General features: G+C 50.0%; 9 protein-coding genes across 9 annotated transcripts; 6 read left to right on the top strand and 3 right to left on the bottom strand.

Annotated features, from left to right (window-relative positions):
- Positions 1–330: 330 nt before the first annotated feature.
- Pmar_PMAR020384 (conserved hypothetical protein) lies at positions 331–2594 on the top strand (the record flags this gene model as incomplete). Its single annotated transcript, XM_002775363.1, has 10 exons — positions 331–419; positions 562–658; positions 1118–1181; positions 1589–1667; positions 1715–1774; positions 1824–1923; positions 1971–2059; positions 2107–2209; positions 2253–2386; positions 2498–2594. 10 exons carry the CDS (start codon positions 331–333, stop codon positions 2592–2594), a joined length of 912 nt encoding a protein of 303 aa, XP_002775409.1.
- Positions 2595–2921: 327 nt separating this feature from the next.
- On the top strand, positions 2922–3551 carry Pmar_PMAR020383 (hypothetical protein; the record flags this gene model as incomplete). Its single annotated transcript, XM_002775362.1, has 4 exons — positions 2922–2985; positions 3208–3374; positions 3418–3478; positions 3520–3551. The coding sequence occupies 4 exons, from the start codon at positions 2922–2924 to the stop codon at positions 3549–3551; spliced, it is 324 nt and encodes a 107-aa protein (XP_002775408.1).
- Positions 3552–4611: 1060 nt separating this feature from the next.
- On the top strand, positions 4612–5031 carry Pmar_PMAR020382 (hypothetical protein; the record flags this gene model as incomplete). The annotated part of the gene is made up of 1 exon (XM_002775361.1): positions 4612–5031. One exon carries the CDS (start codon positions 4612–4614, stop codon positions 5029–5031), a length of 420 nt encoding a protein of 139 aa, XP_002775407.1.
- A 1078-nt stretch (positions 5032–6109) lies between these two features.
- Pmar_PMAR020381 (centaurin/arf, putative) lies at positions 6110–6429 on the top strand (the record flags this gene model as incomplete). Its single annotated transcript, XM_002775360.1, has 2 exons — positions 6110–6239; positions 6287–6429. The coding sequence occupies 2 exons, from the start codon at positions 6110–6112 to the stop codon at positions 6427–6429; spliced, it is 273 nt and encodes a 90-aa protein (XP_002775406.1).
- A 1465-nt stretch (positions 6430–7894) lies between these two features.
- Pmar_PMAR020380 (Molybdopterin biosynthesis protein CNX2, putative) lies at positions 7895–9172 on the bottom strand (the record flags this gene model as incomplete). The annotated part of the gene is made up of 3 exons (XM_002775359.1): positions 7895–8701; positions 8836–8944; positions 9093–9172. 3 exons carry the CDS (start codon positions 9170–9172, stop codon positions 7895–7897), a joined length of 996 nt encoding a protein of 331 aa, XP_002775405.1.
- Positions 9173–9595: 423 nt separating this feature from the next.
- Positions 9596–12851, bottom strand: Pmar_PMAR020379 (hypothetical protein; the record flags this gene model as incomplete). The annotated part of the gene is made up of 19 exons (XM_002775358.1): positions 9596–9706; positions 9755–9814; positions 9860–9973; positions 10022–10121; positions 10171–10301; positions 10564–10623; positions 10673–10776; positions 10823–10892; positions 10939–11120; positions 11165–11325; positions 11375–11484; positions 11530–11631; positions 11822–11899; positions 11948–12033; positions 12081–12203; positions 12253–12363; positions 12411–12460; positions 12504–12652; positions 12702–12851. 19 exons carry the CDS (start codon positions 12849–12851, stop codon positions 9596–9598), a joined length of 2052 nt encoding a protein of 683 aa, XP_002775404.1.
- An 819-nt stretch (positions 12852–13670) lies between these two features.
- Positions 13671–14071, top strand: Pmar_PMAR020378 (hypothetical protein; the record flags this gene model as incomplete). Its single annotated transcript, XM_002775357.1, has 3 exons — positions 13671–13707; positions 13757–13878; positions 13925–14071. 3 exons carry the CDS (start codon positions 13671–13673, stop codon positions 14069–14071), a joined length of 306 nt encoding a protein of 101 aa, XP_002775403.1.
- Positions 14072–14540: 469 nt separating this feature from the next.
- On the top strand, positions 14541–17177 carry Pmar_PMAR020377 (creatine kinase, putative; the record flags this gene model as incomplete). The annotated part of the gene is made up of 1 exon (XM_002775356.1): positions 14541–17177. The coding sequence occupies one exon, from the start codon at positions 14541–14543 to the stop codon at positions 17175–17177; it is 2637 nt and encodes an 878-aa protein (XP_002775402.1).
- Positions 17178–17902: 725 nt separating this feature from the next.
- Positions 17903–18447, bottom strand: Pmar_PMAR020376 (hypothetical protein; the record flags this gene model as incomplete). The annotated part of the gene is made up of 2 exons (XM_002775355.1): positions 17903–18315; positions 18366–18447. The coding sequence occupies 2 exons, from the start codon at positions 18445–18447 to the stop codon at positions 17903–17905; spliced, it is 495 nt and encodes a 164-aa protein (XP_002775401.1).
- Positions 18448–18533: the final 86 nt, after the last annotated feature.

The raw sequence follows: 18533 nt of genomic DNA, 5'->3' as shown, positions 1-18533 counted from the left end.
GATTTTATCCATAACCTGAACTTGATCAATGAACAACCAGATGTGAGCGGCTACCTACCATATGGTCCAGTTTCTGGCAATAGTGAATCGGTCCCACGAAGATGTAACACTCGAGAGTCTCTTCTGTGACGCCGGATGTGATGTACTCCTTGACGCTGGGATGATGGAAACCATGACGGATCAAAGATTCTGTCATATGCTCTTTAGTAGTCCCACCAAATGCCGTACCATAAGACCGTTCACCGTCGAGAACGCCAGCTTTGCCAGATACACACTCCTGTAAACACGAATTATTCCCAATTTTCTCACAGTCATTCGACTGGGTAAACCATGAGGATTCATAATAAGATTCGAACACCATCCCTTCTCCCCGAAAGGCATGTCCTCCTGGTCCACAACACCCTTCTGACCGTCATACCGTACTTTGCGATATTAACCAGCTGTGCTGTTTGCCACATGGCATTGGGCATGTACTATGGTAGGCGAACGACGATGAGAAAAACGATCCAAAAACTGAGCATTTGACATTACAGCACAGTTTTCGTTTCACACTAACGTCAGTTGCCAAACCATAAGTTTCTACAACAGCCTTCATCCCCCTACGGATCTCCTCCACTTCGAGATAGAGGGTCATAGGCCCATCACCCAGCTGGTCCCTGTAGATGCCATAACCTCTACCATTCCTGGCATCATCTACAATTGCGGTATCACGTATCGTTCACTTCCTCCTATGCTCAGGTCTATGAGAAAATTCGCCATTTAGGCTGTTTGCTTATGAGTAACAGCTTGAGTCATCTGCCGTAATAACATGGTCAAAAGTAGAGGCTTCTAATCTGCCCAACTGCGGTGATGTTTCCACGAAAAAGTACTGACCAAGCGTCGTTTAGCTTGAACGATTATGCGTGCGGAATAAATTCACAAACGATTATTTTGTAATAATCGTTCATTCACGAAGTGCGTAATTTATCCCGTCATCGTCACAAGATTAGTATTTGATTACCCCGGGCAGCAGTGCGCATGTCGCTGATATTCTGCTTTGGCTGCATATCACTCTGTGGTTGTCGTGAGTGTGTGGTAAGTCATCTTCCTCCCACCCACGCTTTATCACCTCCCACAGGTACGGCCTTTGACCTTCTACCCTCCTCGACAGTCCGGCTATGGTGTTATTGCCCCCAATGAAGGTGAAAGTCTCCTTTCCCTCTCTACAGTGGCAAATTAGAATATATCTCAGGAGCTCCGTTGAAATACAAGAAAAAACGTTGGCGAAAAAACAACGACCCGTACGGTCCTACAAAACTGATCATAATGCTGCGAGATGATCGGAAAAAACTGTCCATTCGGGTAGCGCTACGGTTACCTATATTGGATTTGCTCTACCTCAAATATCCAGGTCCCGGACGTATTGTCCCTGCACTGTGACGGAAAACTGTCCTGTGACCATGTGCTCTTTCCTGGCGGTATCAACGGCTTCTATTTCAAACACTCAACGGAGGTCAACCCGGACCGCTGGACGATTATATTTTCGCATGGAAATTCAACAGGTTATCGCCGATAATTAATTTCATACCACACCTTTGTCACATCGTAGATATTGGATACAGCTGGATCTCCTATTACTACCTCGCCCGTCACCTCAAAGTTGATCTAATTGCGTACGACTATCCTGGGTAAGATACCTTTTTTGCGCACAGCGAAGATTTTCATCTCGTATCAGGTATGGTTTGAACAGTGGTAAACCTAGTGAGTCGAATACGTACACTACTATTCGGGCTGTGTAACGCGGCATACCATATTTCTTCCAACTCGTAGACTCTATATCCTAGATATGATTTTGCAATATCTTCTATGGGCATCCCGCCCAGTAACATTATTCTCTACGGTCAGTCCATAGGCTCAGGGCCCGCCGTCGATCTGTACACTAAGGTAGCATCACAGTAACTATTCTCGGAAACTACATCTCACCGAATCAGGTTCATGTTGGTGGTCTTATCCTTCACAGTGCTATAGGTAGTGGTCTTCGAGTTTACAAGTCGTACGAGAGACCCCGACGGACCCCATGGTAGTGACAATGGGCATTCAGCAAATCATCTCGAGGGCTCTTCCTAGGTTCGACCTCTACCGGAATGTCGAGAAGTTATCCGACTACTTTGCCGAGGCTGGTAAGAGCCCCCCGCCTATTTTTATCATTCATGGCACGGATGATGAAGAAGTAATAGTAGAGCGATCTTGTGCACTCCCTAGTGACCTACTAGGTTCCCTATGAGCATGGTATGTTATTGGCCGAGACCATCACAGGAGATAAGGACAGGAGATGTGCTCCTGGCACTACCGCGCTGTACCCACCTTGGTGGGTTAAAGGTGGCACCCATAATGATATCGAAACACGGTGAGACTGTGGGGGCGTTCCTGATGAACGCTAATTCGGCTCAGTTTGATTTGTCCATGTATATACACCAAGTCCCGGGTTCGATCCTATCACATGTCATCGTTCGTTTAGGTATCGGGACCAATACTATAAGCGTTTAAAAGCCTACGTCCGCTACCTGAAGATGAGCCCTCGCCCCGACCTCAGCACTCTATTATCCTCCACGTAGATTTTCATACCACACCTCCGTCAACATCTCTATTCCATCAGGTTAGCGGTCCAAAGGCATTCTAGTTCTTCGTCGGAGGGTTCCGGCGTCCAGGCATGCGCCCAATAGCATTCTAACCCACCCCAGCTATTATTTTGATTATACTACACTGCCCGTCCATAGTCCTCTTCCTGACGTGAGTCTGCTGATCTCATCTTTCACTGCCTGTACCACGTTAATGCACATCATTCGTGTAGTATATATGATCATCATCCCGTTTACCCCACCTCCCTAGTCTTTCGTTATCGAGCCCCTTGGCTCAAAGGGTCTCTCCAGTTGAGTTTAATAATGCAGTACTCCTCAGAGGCACCGACTGTTGTAGTTGATGCCAAAGAAGAGCCCAACATTGAAGGTAACGACGAGTTGGATGTGGGAGGCAGTGTTGGAGGAATATATGTTCGCTTTCCTCAGCAGCTGAACTCAGACGTTTCCTCACTAATTATCGAGGTTTGCATACGAGCCCGGTAAAGATGTGCAGGAGCCAATGAGAATCTCCATAAATTTTCTCAGAATTTTTATATTGTTACCAACATATGTGCATATTTTTTCACACTGCTAGAAGGTGTCAGTTCAGATGATGAGAATCCTCTATCGTGTTCGCCACAAGAGGTCGCACTTCGACAGGCCAAGGAAGATCGTTTGCCTACCCTCCTCTCCGAAGACTCTCCTATATTCGACCCTAGTAAAAGGGCCGGGGGGCGGGTACCATTATCGGTCTGCAAGGGGCTCACGTTTGTCGAGGTAGCAATAGTATGGTATCCATAGGGTAATTATTTCCCCTCAGACACCGACCGAGAGTAGTGAGGAGTCCGCCGATGAGGGCGCCTTGGAGCCTTCGGGGGTAGGTGGGGGGAAGGGGCAAATTGTATATATTTTTTTCTGGCAGCGGGTCGGACCAACATCGCCTACGCCTTCTGAAATAGCGAGGAAATCCGGACTTAGACACCTGGCTGAAGAGTTCATCCCCCTTCGAGTTCCCAGCACTCAGTGCTTCTGGCAAGCCCAACAGCGCTACAACGTCATGGGGACCACGATGGTTCGACAGAGGAGACCGGAGGAAGCGGGTAAGGACCACCAGGAACTAAAGCAAGAGTATGAACGAGAGAAAGCACTAAGACGCCTCCAGAGGGACCAGCTCAAGGCCTTCCCAGAAAATGGTGGCGGTCAGCTATACGGCTTGTCCCCATTACCGCAGCCGTTTGCCTTGCCCGAGGTGATGACCAAGAAGCCTAGCTACCATCAGCTGCAGCCTCCACCGGCACCTCCCTCCCCACCGGCGTGCTTTAATACATACCGTATGGAGATTCCCCCGGCTATACTATTCTCGTCACCCTTCACGGGCGCCGGGAACTACCCACAGGGGCCCAGCGGGTACTCTGTACCACCTGGTATCAACCCTATGCGGCACCAAGTACCACAACCGACACATTACCACAACCCTAATATGCATCCCGGCCCACGACTACCGCCTATGGGGGAGGGGTATCGTCCTCATCAGTGGGAAGTGCCCATGGACAGAATGCCTGTTGACCAGGTGGCAAGGCAAGCCATGGCGCACTATCATCACCAGTACCAGCCTATGCCCATCGAGCCCTATCCTGGACCCTACCCGCAACAACGTTATATAAGACAACACTATCCTCATCATGGAAGGATGATGCCGATGAGACCTGTAGGGTATCCACAACAGGGACCAGCGCAGCCAATATCGGCTAACTGGAGGGCCGTACCACACAGTCAACCGCTGAATTCCAACGCCCCGCCCTTTGTACAGACCTCACGTTACCACCCACCACCTCCCACTTCGTATCACGAGGGCCCACTGCCCCCGCCCCCTGGGATCATTCTGCCACCGCAACCCCCTCCGGTCCCTCCTGTGGCACCACCAGTACGGAAACCAGTGTCTGCTGGGCCACAGGAGCCCGATGGTGGTCTGGGTATCCTCTGGGAAGAACGCCAACGTACTCCTCCATCCCCCATGGGTCGAGTTATCTACCTCGACGTTACCGGTCGTAGGAGGTTGGATGAAGAGGACAAGTATAGTGACGGCAGACCCAAGCATCACAGCCAGAGAGGTTTCTTCTGCCCACTTCGGGAGCACCTCTCGATAACGCGAGTGCCCAGTCTCGTTGATCCCCAACCATTGAAGAGAGACGGTGTCGGGTCCCTGGGGTGTTTGCCTAAGGTGGCCTCGCCAGTGTGGCAGTCGGTAAGACTTCTTGGTGAGCCGGCGACGTCTACCATACCGCTGGACGAAGTCTTGATCGCCCCATTGGAGCCTCTGATGCCGCCCGAGATGTTCGATGAGAAGAAGGAGAAGTCGGAGCTCTATCTGTCATCGATACGTTCCAAAGGGCGACACCGTAAGTACCTGTTAGCTCGTGAGTCCCCATACTAATTAGTGCTCGTTGTGTACGAGGCATGCCACATGGTATGACCATCGCCGGCTTCATCAGTGCTCCATGAAGTTGTCGTGTTACGGTACGGTTTAATCTCGTTATTGACTCCTACAGACGCCCACAGTTATTTTGCAGCTTTATCAGCTGTTCACAGTGTCAGCTTGCGGAGTAATGGCCTCGACGGAGTAAGCCTTTTCTGACCAAGTGTTGTTACCCCGCCTTATGCAGCGCTCTTCCCAGTGAAGAGTATTCAAAGCGATCATAACGCCCTCGAATATCGTGGTCAGTTGATTCGAGATGGACCCTTCGAGAGGAAGGGGTTTCTTGCCCTCCTGTATTCAGAGGCGTCGTTTCTTGGGAAGAACTGCCCACCGGGTTACTACCGTCAGCGTTAGAGCTCGCCCTCTTCTAGCTCGACCCTGAAGGTACAACTATGCGGGGAATAGCAGCAACATGCGCTATCGGTAGTAACTTGAGGCACTTGGTGAAGCCGAGGCCGACCTTCCCATCACATCCACATGTCTCTCCCCAACATCATCACTCATCCCGACTGAGCATATCTAATTAGGTTCCGTCAGTTCAGTCACCATTGCTGTGGCACTTAGATATCGTCGCCTTTGCTACTCGGGGCGAGGCTGCGTAGGCCCTTCTCCATTGTAATTGTCGGAGCTCAGCCCTTCTTCATGATGAAGTGGTGTTATCCCTTTTTCATACGACCTCACTATATTCTCTTGCTTACCGTGTTGCTTACGTCATACTCTTTCGACTACTGCTTGCCCGATTTGATACGCCTCATCCTAGTATACGAGGGCTCAACCCAATCACGTGTTCCATCTATACAGTATATTTTTAAAGCCTCTTTGTTGGCTAATCCTCCTCGGGATCATCGAGCGTCCTTGCGTTCATTCGTTATGGCGAACAATGCCAGAAACGTCATGTCTCTACAATTCCAGTGGAAGATTCTTATCTGCTATTCACCCGTCTAACAAGTGTAGTACTTCCGCACTGTTGGGTTCGGCCATCTTGTGACACCTTGTCCACCTCACTATATTCAGCACTATTCCTTGCAAGCTAGTGATGGGCACTCCCACTGTGCCAATGAACCCTCAGCTCGAGCGGATCCTCTCCCGCCCTGAAAACGCGGTCTGTGCAGACTGTAATGCCCCCAACCCCCGATGGGCATCAGTCAATATAGGCGTCTTCATCTGTAATATTCTCAACACGCTGTACCCTCGCCTCAACGTCCCCAGCCAGGTACCAACTGTGCCGGTGTGCATCGTGGCGTTGGTACTCATATTACGTTTGTCCAGTCGGCAACAATAGACCAGTGGAAGCCCGAGTGGGTGGCCTTGGCTGATGCTGTTGGCAATAAGGTTGGTAATGAATACTACGAGTAAGTCCAACAGCACATACCACTCCTTGGTCACTTCGCGGCATCTCAGATACAACGTTCCACCACATATTCATAAGCCCGACGGAAGGACTTTCCCGAATGGTGGTGGTGATAGGTTAGACCCAGACGTGTCCCAACATCTACAACGGTGGATTCGAAATAAATATGAGCTGAAGCTTTTTGCTAACTACTCTCTCAAGGAGCCCTGCGTAGGCCCTCCGTATTGTGATTGCGTCCGAGGTCTTATTTTTCCTTGACCGACAGGTAGCCTTTGCAGATGGTGAACTTAGCGCCCATCTGGGTCTCTCTGTGCTGAGTAAAACCAGCGCTACCACAACACCGGTCGCCGCTGTACTGTCTGGGGGTTGTTTAACTTCACCAGAAAAAGTATCAAATAAGAAAAAACGTTCCAAGAAGAAGCAGTGGAGCGAAACGACGTCTGGAGGAGCTTCTCAGTTGTCCTGGAGAGAGCCGGCCTCCTATGTGGACGTGTCCAACCTCGACCCCCGGTGTCTCAGGCTCGCCCCTTCCCAACAGGGTTGGCAGAATAATTTTTTCATAAGCTCGTGGATCAGTGATGTCTCGACTGGACATGACCACAGTCGGGCTACCGTTTAGTGTTACTATGCAACGAGGAGAGGGAGGGGACCGTATAGATGAGAATTGCCATAGTTGACTTTGTTGTTGTTGTTGAACCATTGTACTTAGTCGTATTTATGTCAACCATGAATTAGCCCTGTATCATATTCTCTGTTAATATTCCAATTTCGCTGCGAACTCATTGAGAATTGTGGTGTTCGATGACTTCCGAGAAGATCACAGCTGTTGTCTGAAACTCATGTAGAAGAATCTTGTCAATGCTGTAGACATGCCTTGGGTCGGAGTAACATTACCGCATCAAATCTTTGCAACGCACGCTTAGTTGCACGATGCATGCCGTTGCAAGAGGATCAACTCACCCACGGTGACGATGTTGGAGTAAATGTTCACTCCCATCAGCTGCGGTTTAGGAGTTTCTCCAATATGTTATGGAAGTTTACAGTATGAGTGGAAGGGTATAGAAACCAATGAGAACTTTTCAGAACCCTCATATTGTCACTCACACACGTACTTTGCACGGGGATTGTCCTCACAGACCTTTTACTGGCTGGAGGCTAATGCTCCTCCTCGGATTCCAATTGCAACCTTGAGTCGTATAATGCAACTATGTATGAAAATTTTCAGTGTTCGAGTTGACGCTGATACTGATGCGTGATCTGCTCAGATGTAATGCACAACCCTTTGACTAACTGTTTGTATTGGATCGCCTTGGCCCAAACCAATGCGAGGCCCAACGGATACAACGAGTGCGACGATGTCTTCAATCACTGACAACTCGGAACGGCGGAGTAGTGAAACTTACAACGTAATGAAACAGTCGGTAAAATCATACGGTAATGCAACAGCAAAGTATCGATAAGGTCACCACCTCAGCCACCTATCTTCATCATGTTGCGTAGTTCGCTAGCTTTCTCACCCAACTCGTACATATCCGCCCGACCGCCCAACGCCCAAGCCTTGCGTCCCAGAGACTCCTCAAGAAGGGGTCGGAGTGGCCTCCCCTCCCTAATGGCGTCCCGTAAGGACACACCCGAGTCGGCCGAAGCGAACAAGCAATTATACAGCAGGCCGTCCGCGGAGACCCTTATACGGTTGCAGCCGCCACAGAACTGATCAGTCATCGAGCTGATGACACCAAAGGTACTCTTATAGCCTTTCACTCGGTATTCTCTCCCCACTGTCGAGTGAGGATCCACTTCATCTACCACGGTGATGTTCTCAACACCAAAAGCGTCGTAGATCCGATTCAATATTTCCTCCTTGGGCAACAGGAGCTTGCCAGAACCCCAGTTATTGCCAGCAAAAGGCATGTATTCAATGAATCGGACTTCAAGATTTCCATCTCGAGTAAGATGAACAAAATCGAGAATTTCATCATCGTTAACCCCCCGCATCACCACACAGTTCACCTTCAAGCGGAAATCTTCATCGTCCTTAACTCTATCAATGAGCTTTCGAGTTCGATTCCAATACGTGTCGGGGCGGTTTGAAATCATCGGAAATTTTTCAGCAATGAGAGTGTCCAAAGATACGTTTACATGGGAAAGTCCGGTAGCTTTCATAACGGGAAGATAGCGTTCGAGAAGCACACCATTCGTAGTGATACCGAACCGATCGAGACGCTCCCCGCAACTCTCAGCTATGCCCTGTATGATTTGGGGGAAGTCGGATCGGACCTGAATCCAACCATAGCAATACCGTAAAGGCCCGAAGTTCCTCTAGAAAGCACCAAGTCGTAGTTTACTCGAGTAAAGCTCATGAATCCAAAAATACTAAAAACCCAAAGCTGCTCAGATGTCCCCAATACTACCGTCGGTTCACCACCGGTCAAACGTATCTTATCCACACCAAGATCGTTCACGAGAGTCGACGCTAATGTGACTATCTCCTTTACAGTGAGATAGTCTGCCGATGGCGGCCTGATAGCAGTACACATTTCAATCTAGAAGCCATCCCAGTCCACGTCCCAAGTACCTTATTTCTTCATCATGTTCCCCGTAAATACCCGGTGGCATGCAGTATTGACATCGCATATTGCATTTATCAGTCAAAGAGAGCCGCAAGTACGTGTGCCGACGCCCGAAAGTGTCGCTGACCGCCTTCTCCAGTCGTTGACTTACATCAGTGGATACCCCTCTAGTCGCCATGGCACTGTAGCTACCATAGAGCCTACCACTTCGAATGAACCAAGACCGTCCTGTCCACATGGGAGAGGGACAAACCCTACATCGGGCAAAATATACACAATATCAGCCACACGTAATCCCGACACAGGAAAAATGGAATCTCAGGAGGTTTTTCCTCATTCTGGCGCACTCTAGTCGTGTGCCTTAATCCTATGGAGCGATAACGAAACTCCTGAGCTCAGTTGAGGAAAAAAACCAACATAGACCCCGACACACTACCCTAGATATACCGAGAGCTTGCATTGAGCACTGTAGCCTGACCGCGTACTCCACAACGCAAATCGAACAGATAGAAGAAAGCTGGCCCAATGTAGCAGAGGTTCTCACAGGCGCAGAAGGATAGTAATAGCAATATTAGGCGACGACAGGGGTACGACCCAGGCCTCAGGTAATGAAGTTGGGATCGTTAGGTTCCGCATCTACTGGCAGCTCGGCAAACGCAAGTAGGAGGTCGTCTCTAACTGCTAGTGCGACAAGAGGTTCTGACGACCGCACCTACATCGAAGGCATGATCTCTCCACAACTAGTGAATCAAGACACTACCGCGACTCTCGCCTTCCCTGCATGCTGTGGCCCTGTACCAACTTCAATTCGAACCAGGACCTACGGGGGCGCTAATGAACGTCAATCACAAATTCAAATCACTACCGTAGCATTGGGCAGAGTGAAGCACTGTATGCCTTCTGGACTGTCCGCCGGGAACTTACCACAGAAGACTAGATTGTTGGGATTTGCATCTAGCTGTGAATGTAGCCGAAGAACCTACTCATGATGCAGGTCCATACTCCCAACCACTGCCGTCCTTATTACCCCTCCCAAAGTTGCCGATCGGGCGAGCGCTAAAAGACTATCTCGACAATCGTACGATGTTGTGATGCTCACTACGGCGGACTGCTCAGACAAGTGATATCTGATAGAATTTTGGTGTCGATTGAGGCAGAGTGGAAGAGGGTCCTCACATATGGTGTCGCCACATACTGAAGAAATCAGCAGCATTTGGTATGTCTACTGGTGCCATGAACTTCGACAGAAGAATAGGCAACCGTAAGGACAGCGTTCGCGGGGTATTGTCGAACAGCAAAAAACGCATCTGAAGGAGAGAGACTATGATAGAATATAGTGGTACTAGAGTTAACACTGAGTAGTCGTAGCAGTAGTATCGTGCAAAGTGATACATCCATAGAAAAGGGTGTGAGACGTGTTTCAGGTGGGTTCAACGAGGCGTCTATATGAACACAATTGAGCTTTTTCTGACCACAGTCATGGATACCAGGACTCTGCAGTGCCCTAACGCCGTTCACTCCCTAGTACTAGTGACTTTACCACTATCTCTCGGAACCCGACCATATTACACTCATCATTGGGATCTGCTGAGTCGGCTTAGTGCATGCCACCTTCACCACTAATCGTATCTGCTGTCACTTCCACTCAGGGCGGCCCTCATTCACCAGCCGCTTCTACCTGCTGCTTAGCCCGGATAGCCGTGGGCACCGCTTCAGTAGGTGTAAGGGTAATATCATCCCCTGATATCAACTCGACGGTAAAACCATCCAACGCCCCGGAACCTAACAGGACAAGAACTGACCGCCAACACGCTGCACACGGTAGTACTCTTATTGCCAAAATAAAGGCTCACTTGCCCTTCCCCCATGCCGCACGAATATGAAGACTGCGAGCCGATCTAAAAGTACACGATCACCCCAGACTTCTACGACCAACGTCTCCACCTGTAATATGTCATCTTCATACAGTACTCCTTCCTGCGCCCCAATGAGAGCTCTGAAGCGCTCCACAGTAGCAGGGGCGCCCACATGATGAGGTAGAAGGGCCCCAGCGCTGACACCTCCCGAAGGGGCCAACCTTGTCGTCGTTCCCCAGTTAGTCGTCTTAGGGGGCGACCCAGATGTGCCTAGACATACAGTAGAGGAATCCATGTACAGTTGCTTCCACTACTCAATCGGCCAGTCTGGGTCGGCGTGAAGGCAGTAGTAGCCGTAGTTGGAGGCCTCCTCATGAGCCCATCAGTCTGAGGAGCCACCATCTCCTCCAGACTGGACGCCATAGCCGCTGGGGTCCTCGAGGTCGTCACAGGCACCCGCGAGTCGCCAAAGTAACTGCCAATGACCTTTTCTCCACCCCGTCCCCTTCCCCATAGACTATAACCTCTCATTCATCTGTCCAAAGGTGTTCTCAGCCGCCCTAGCCCGAGCCGCTACCTCCACCTCAGAGCCCTCGAAAAGCTGCTTCAATTGAGCATTCTCCCGTCGCAGCGCCTGACCACCGAATCCGACTCGACTGATGGTAATGCAGGAAAGCACCTCATTAGTTGCTGCCATCTCTGCTAGCCTCCGTGAATCCTCAGCTATTTGGTCATCTCTCGTATTGAGTTCGTCCTGGAGCTTAGACGCCCGTGTAGACTCCTAACAAGCCCAACCAGCGTCGTTTCAGCCAGTGTTGCGAAAATATATGTTCGCTTTCACTCATAGAAGTTCACACCGAAATTAAGGTAGAAGTTTACTGGAACCAATAAGAATTTTCCAGAACTTCCTCAGAATGTGGTCTACCATTCCAATTCCAACACTCGTCCATTCTGTATCTCCCCCCTAGTACCTTCATCCACATTTCTTTAGCATTACTCAGATCCGTCGTCAAAGACCTATTCTGACTCTTTAAGCTGTTCACTTCTCCCTAATACCAATACCACTCCGCGACTCGAACTTGAAACAGCGTTCTAACCTCGAGCTTGGCCACTTGCTTCATAGTTTCATCGAGTTGATTCCTGGCCTCGGTCAACTGGTGCATAGACGACTCATGCGCCGACACTACGATAAGTATTCGATTGAGAAGGAAAGGGAGCCGATCGTGGTACCCGAGTCCTGCAGCTGTTTTTTGAGGTCCTCAATTTCAGCCTTGGCGTCACTGAGCTCGATACTCGCTAAACGCCTTTCTACTGCCAGCTGGTCCACGTCCGAGGATACCCCAGCAGTCTTCTCTACCACAACTTTATCAACTACTGCGATTTTTCACTTCCCATTTGTTACCGTTCCCGCCGGTCGTGTTGCCAGGCTGAGGTTCTGCAGCGGTTTTTGGAGAACCAGAGGGCACGTCCTCCAGCTGAGCTTTGTCCGCGAATACACCAAACATGCCGTTATCTGACAAGTTCAGTCCCATTAACACCCTCACGTTGAAAATGTATTACGAATGGGAGCCTCGGGACTAGCCAGTTGCTCCTTCAGCGACTTCAATAACCTGTAGGAGATAACCTTAGGACCTCATGATAGTCGGCCCCTACTCTTTGGGATCTGTCTGCCCATCACCCAGAATGTCGAAGTCAATATAAATACAGTCCGCAGCTCTCTCGCTGCCCGGAGCCCCTGTAGTGGTAGGGGCGTTTGCTGTCGTTGGAAAACTGCTGCCTGGCACTGCACCGAACCCAGATACCTATCAGCTTGAACTAGACACGACCTTCAAGTTGACTCGATAGTGCTACATTAGTGCCGCTTCCCCTGTGTGTGGGATCAAAATTTGTATCAAAAGGTGATTGAGTGGAGCCTCCCGGTCGTGGTGCTGAAGCGGGTGCGGGGTCGAAGGTGAAGGCCGAGTCCCCGAATCCGTTCACCGCGGGGACGCTACTAGCCATTACAGTAAAAAACTTCTGAAACAACACGAGGCCTTGGCATGCCTTAACCAGTAGTCACGTTGGTAGAGCTGCACGAGTGTCCCAGCCCTCACTGCAGCGAGCTCGAGTTGTCTGTTTGGATACTGCGGCAGTGGGTGAATCACGCCTCTAGAGGAATCCACTGGTGAGGTACATAGACAGGGTCCTGGCCAGTGCCGAGCTGAAGAGAGCGAGCGAATAAGGATTACCACTCCATTAACGAAAGACCGTCAGGTGTGTACCGGAAACTTTCATGTTGTACCCACTTAACGACAATACGGGAAAGCGAAGCGAATCTGGCAAGTTCTTGCATCTTTCATCAGCGCATATTCAGTTGCAATGCGCCCGGAATCTTGCCGTATCTTACGGTTTCAGATCGGAACCATTGGTCGATTCTGCGAACGACTAGAAATTGTCGACAACGGAGGACACGCCACTCGCCGGGAATTTGGTAACCTGACTTTTACCAAAGCTAGTTACCTTGATCTGCAGCCGCTGATGAACTATCTCTTTTCGTCTCAACTATCTGCTGCTCCCTAGTTATCGCATCGACTTATCTTGTCCCGCTGAGCAAGTGACGAGGGACTACATGTTCGATCTGCTCATGTTGACGGTCCGGCTCAGAACTCTGAGAGATCGATTATGAAGGCGAGCGCGCAATCAGCGCAGGATTCCACAGAAGTCTCAATTCTCCTAAGTCCACCGTCTCTTGAGCTCATATCCTGTCATTTCAGTTCTTCAGAACGTTTTCCCTCCCGTGTTAGTCGCCTCCTGCGTCCATAACTCTTCTGTGCACTCATCATGGATATAACAGTGACCGATGCAACCAACGTACCCGGTATGTCGTGGCGGCCTGCCTCTTCACACAAGCAGTTTGCTCCTCTCAGATAAAGCCTACTTGTCTATCAGAGTTGGCGAGACCAGACGTCAAGCTCCTCTGCGCTTAAACGAGCCTTTGCGCTTTCCTTCCGACTCCCAGGAATCCTGCAAAGTCGACCTCTTCACTCAGGTCAGTCCAGCTCTCTCCCTTATACCCCTGTACTGGTCTTGGTCAGGTCGGCAGCAGTCAAGTATCCCTTCATCAGTTTCGAGAGGCTGGTGAGCAGAAACAGTCGGTGACCCTCCATAACTTGGCTGGAGGACCTACCGTTGAGTTGTCTCTCTCGTTTAACCACACTGACCCTCAAGCCAAACAAAAGTAAGACGCTGGTCGGATCGGTCTTGTTAACAGAGATCACCGAAAAATGGTGGCTTCGTTTCTGTCCCATCAGCCCCATTGTTCGTGTGTTGCATACATTCTTCATCTGCATTCACTCCGAAGACACATTTGCGGTCTTTCGCATACTTCCAGCCGAGTGTTTCGCCATAGTGTACATAGCGAGATCTCCTTGCGTAGTATTTCCTACATATTCTTCCCATCGATCAATCTCCTTACTTACTGCTGACTACTATCAGCTAAGCTGCGAGTGATGCTAGATACAGATCGCACAGTTCTTGCGCGGACTCGCACAGTGACGTGTGTCAATCCCTCTCAGGAAATCCCAGCGCCAAACTCGACATCAAGCCGCTCTGAACGCGAAGAAGTATCTCGACGACTTCCAAGTTCAGCAGTTCCTACAAGGGATGGTCCAGCAGCTTCTCACTGAAAGGCCATCAAATCCCCTCACATTCATGGCAACATATATTGATAAGAGAGGTGAGTTGTCTCTACGCATCCTTCTGATTGCCAACGACGCTCGTGAACAATTGTCGTTTTCTACTGCATGCTCGACTGAGGGTCTTGTTGTCGCAGGTGCGCAATCTTCGAGTGCTAAGAGGACTGCGCCGAAGAAACCGGCTAATGGCAACAATCAGTTGAACGGAAGCGTGGCTCCTGCTTACTCAACCATGCCTGGCCTCGGCGACCACGAATTCCCTGGATTCCCTCACGAAGATTGCCCAGCTGACATGCCAGACCTTTCTGAGCATCATAGTGTCATGGCCGACGTGTTAAAGGCTGATCCTGAGATATATGCCAAACTCAAAGGCAAGAAAACGCCGAACGGAGTTAGCCTCGCGAAGTGCATCAAAACCGGGATGGACAACAAGGGGCATCCCATGATAAAAACAGTCGGTATGGTAGCTGGTGATGAGGAGAGCTACGAGGTCTTCAAAGAGCTATTCGATCCTGTCATCGACCAACGCCATGGTGGTTACCCTCCTGATGCCAAGCACCCCACTGATCTAGACTATACCAAACTCCTCGATACTCCAATTGATCCTTCTCAAAACTACGTCATATCCACTAGAGTGAGGACGGGTCGCAGTGTGCGTGGAATTAGACTTCCACCATCTTGCACCAAAGAAGAGAGGAGAGAGGTCGAGAGAGTCTTAACTAAGGCACTGAAAGCCTTGGGTGGAGACCTGGCTGGTGACTACTATCCGCTTGCTGGCTCGGATAGCTATCCTGAGAAGCCTGGGGGAATGAGTGCCGCTGAGGAGCATCAAATGCGTGAAGATCACTTCCTCTTCCAAGAGCCTGACTCTACTCTTTTACTGTCGTCTGGTATGGGCCGACACTGGCCGGATGCTCGTGGTATCTTCGCCAACGATCAGAAGAACTTCCTAGTTTGGGTGAATGAAGAAGACCACATGAGAATCATATCCATGCAGAAGGGTGCCGACATTAAGACTGTTTTCACTCGATTCTGTGATGCAGTTAACAAAGTGCAGGAGGTTGTCAAGCAAGAAGGCTACGACTTCATGCATAATGACCATCTCGGTTACGTCCTCACATGTCCAAGCAACCTTGGCACTGGTCTTCGTGCATCTGTCATGGTGAAGGTTCCACTACTCTCAGCTAGGCCCGACTTCAAGGATATCTCTAAATCCTTGCACCTTCAAGCTCGTGGTGGTGCTGGAGTTGACAGCGCCAGCGTTGGTGGTATCTGGGACATCTCCAATAGTGATAGAATTGGCAAGTCTGAGGTCGAGCTCGTGAACATCATGATCTCGGGGTGCTCGAAGATCGTCCAAATGGAGCAGGCATTGGAGAAGGGCGATACAGCTGCTTTCGAGGCACTCAAACCTGCCAGCACTCAATCGTCTTCTGGTGATCACCCTGACTACTCGACCATGCCTGGCCTCGGCGACGACGAGTTCCCTGGATTCCCCCATGAAGATTGCCCACCTGACATGCCAGACCTTTCTGAGCATCATAGTGTCATGGCCGACGTGTTAAAGGCTGATCCTGAGATATATGCCAAACTTAAAGACAAGAAAACGCCGAACGGAGTTAGCCTCGCGAAGTGCATCAAAACCGGGATGGACAACAAGGGGCATCCCATGATAAAAACAGTCGGTATGGTAGCTGGTGATGAGGAGAGCTACGAGGTCTTCAAAGAGCTATTCGATCCTGTCATCGACCAACGCCATGGTGGTTACCCTCCTGATGCCAAGCACCCCACTGATCTAGACTATACCAAACTCCTCGATACTCCAATTGATCCTTCTCAAAACTACGTCATATCCACTAGAGTGAGGACGGGTCGCAGTGTGCGTGGAATTAGACTTCCACCATCTTGCACCAAAGAAGAGAGGAGAGAGGTCGAGAGAGTCTTAACTAAGGCACTGAAAGCCTTGGGTGGAGACCTGGCTGGTGACTACTATCCGCTTGCTGGCTCGGATAGCTATCCTGAGAAGCCTGGGGGAATGAGTGCCGCTGAGGAGCATCAAATGCGTGAAGATCACTTCCTCTTCCAAGAGCCTGACTCTACTCTTTTACTGTCGTCTGGTATGGGCCGACACTGGCCGGATGCTCGTGGTATCTTCGCCAACGATCAGAAGAACTTCCTAGTTTGGGTGAATGAAGAAGACCACATGAGAATCATATCCATGCAGAAGGGTGCCGACATTAAGACTGTTTTCACTCGATTCTGTGATGCAGTTAACAAGGTGCAGGAGGTTGTTAAGCAAGAAGGCTACGACTTCATGCATAATGACCATCTCGGTTACGTCCTCACATGTCCAAGCAACCTTGGCACTGGTCTTCGTGCATCTGTCATGGTGAAGGTCCCACTACTCTCAGCTAGGCCCGACTTCAAGGATATCTGTAAATCCTTGCACCTTCAAGCTCGTGGTGGTGCTGGAGTAGACAGCGCCAGTGTTGGTGGTATCTGGGACATCTCCAATAGTGATAGAATTGGCAAGTCTGAGGTCGAGCTCGTGAACATCATGATCTCTGGATGCTCGAAGATCGTTCAGATGGAGCAGGCATTGGAGAAGGGCGATACAGCTGCTTTCGAGGCACAGCTTCCTACGTCTGACTAATTGTGTTTTCATTAGCTGTAAATACTGATGAGTTATGAACTTTCACTATCACTATCAAGACGTTTATAAATAGTGATGATGACTGATAACTGTTGTCTTTGTTCGAACTTGCATTGAGTTTCTTTACAGTCTCGCATACGGCCGAACTCTCCGGCGTAGAGTCTACGCGAAAATCGAGAACTAGAATACTCCAGAAACCCTGCCACAACGCGGATTCTTACTACAAACGCGCGTCCTCATCTCACTATCGTCCACAGGAATGTGACAACACACTGGATAGGGGAAAAAGTCTAAGTAAGTTGTGTGCATGGTCATCGAGATAACTACACATTCATGAGTCTGGGATACAGATGATGGCAGAGTTGTAATTGTTGTAGGAATAATCTCCGGTGTGGGATGATCACTGCCTCGTGAAACAGCTTCTGGAGCGGTACAACGCCTCCAACCAGTTCCCTTGGTAGTATTTACTTCCCAGTACTTGTGGAGGATTATTGTGTGAGTTAACATGTGGACACAAAAAGTACTCCGAACGTCTGTTTCCACGATGCGAAGTGGAAGCTGGTCAGCGAACCCACACCGTTCGAAGGCCCTGCCAATTTCTGATCTAATAAGGTCATCACGACACCGTTCTAGACGGACTCGGCTCAAGAGGCTCCCATCTCTGGGGAGTTCCCCCTCTGGTTATGCTGTGCCGTGGTTGCTGACAAAACTCAACAGGCTCGACGTCAGGGGTCGATTATGCTCAGCATTTGCTGTAACCAATCAGTAACGTTATCCTCGCCAACTACTGGCGATACCAGTGCTCGAACCTCGTCGACTACGAATGGTTTGATAGCACTAAAAGGCCCAAAGGCCAACTCGAGACACAGTCGAATATCAACAGGGCAGTCTATCGTCGATTCATGCTGCTCGTCTTCACTAGTAGCAATGGCGAGGACTTGACTGAACACGTAGTTGATTGCCACTTCAGCAAGGTAGGGATCGTTGGGAGGCAGATGACTTTGGCAAAAGGACACAACGCCACTCCACTGGTCAGCGGCGGCCTGAAACTGTCCGATCTCGAGCAGAGCTCGACAGCGCTCCGTCATAATGTGTGTACAGTCTTTAGCTAGGAACCGCCGGTCGCCACTCTGAGACTCTGAGAAACATCTGCTAAGTGAACTCTAAGAGCTACGCTCCTGTCCTCACCTAAGAGCTCGGCAGTTTTCTCGAGACGGTCCATCGGCTCGAGCACCTTCAAGTGCAACCGATCTTGCAAGGTGAATGGCATGATAACAACCGAGTCATCGTCGTCTTCCTCAGAGCAAGCTGGACAATTACAGCTGAAGTCTCGTGCGAGGTGCTTTTGTCGAACAG

Source organism: Perkinsus marinus (genome assembly GCF_000006405.1).
Source record: "Perkinsus marinus ATCC 50983 genomic scaffold scf_1104296955874, whole genome shotgun sequence".
NCBI classification, from domain to species: Eukaryota; Perkinsozoa; order Perkinsida; family Perkinsidae; genus Perkinsus; species Perkinsus marinus.
This window is presented reverse-complemented; position numbering and strand designations above follow the sequence as displayed.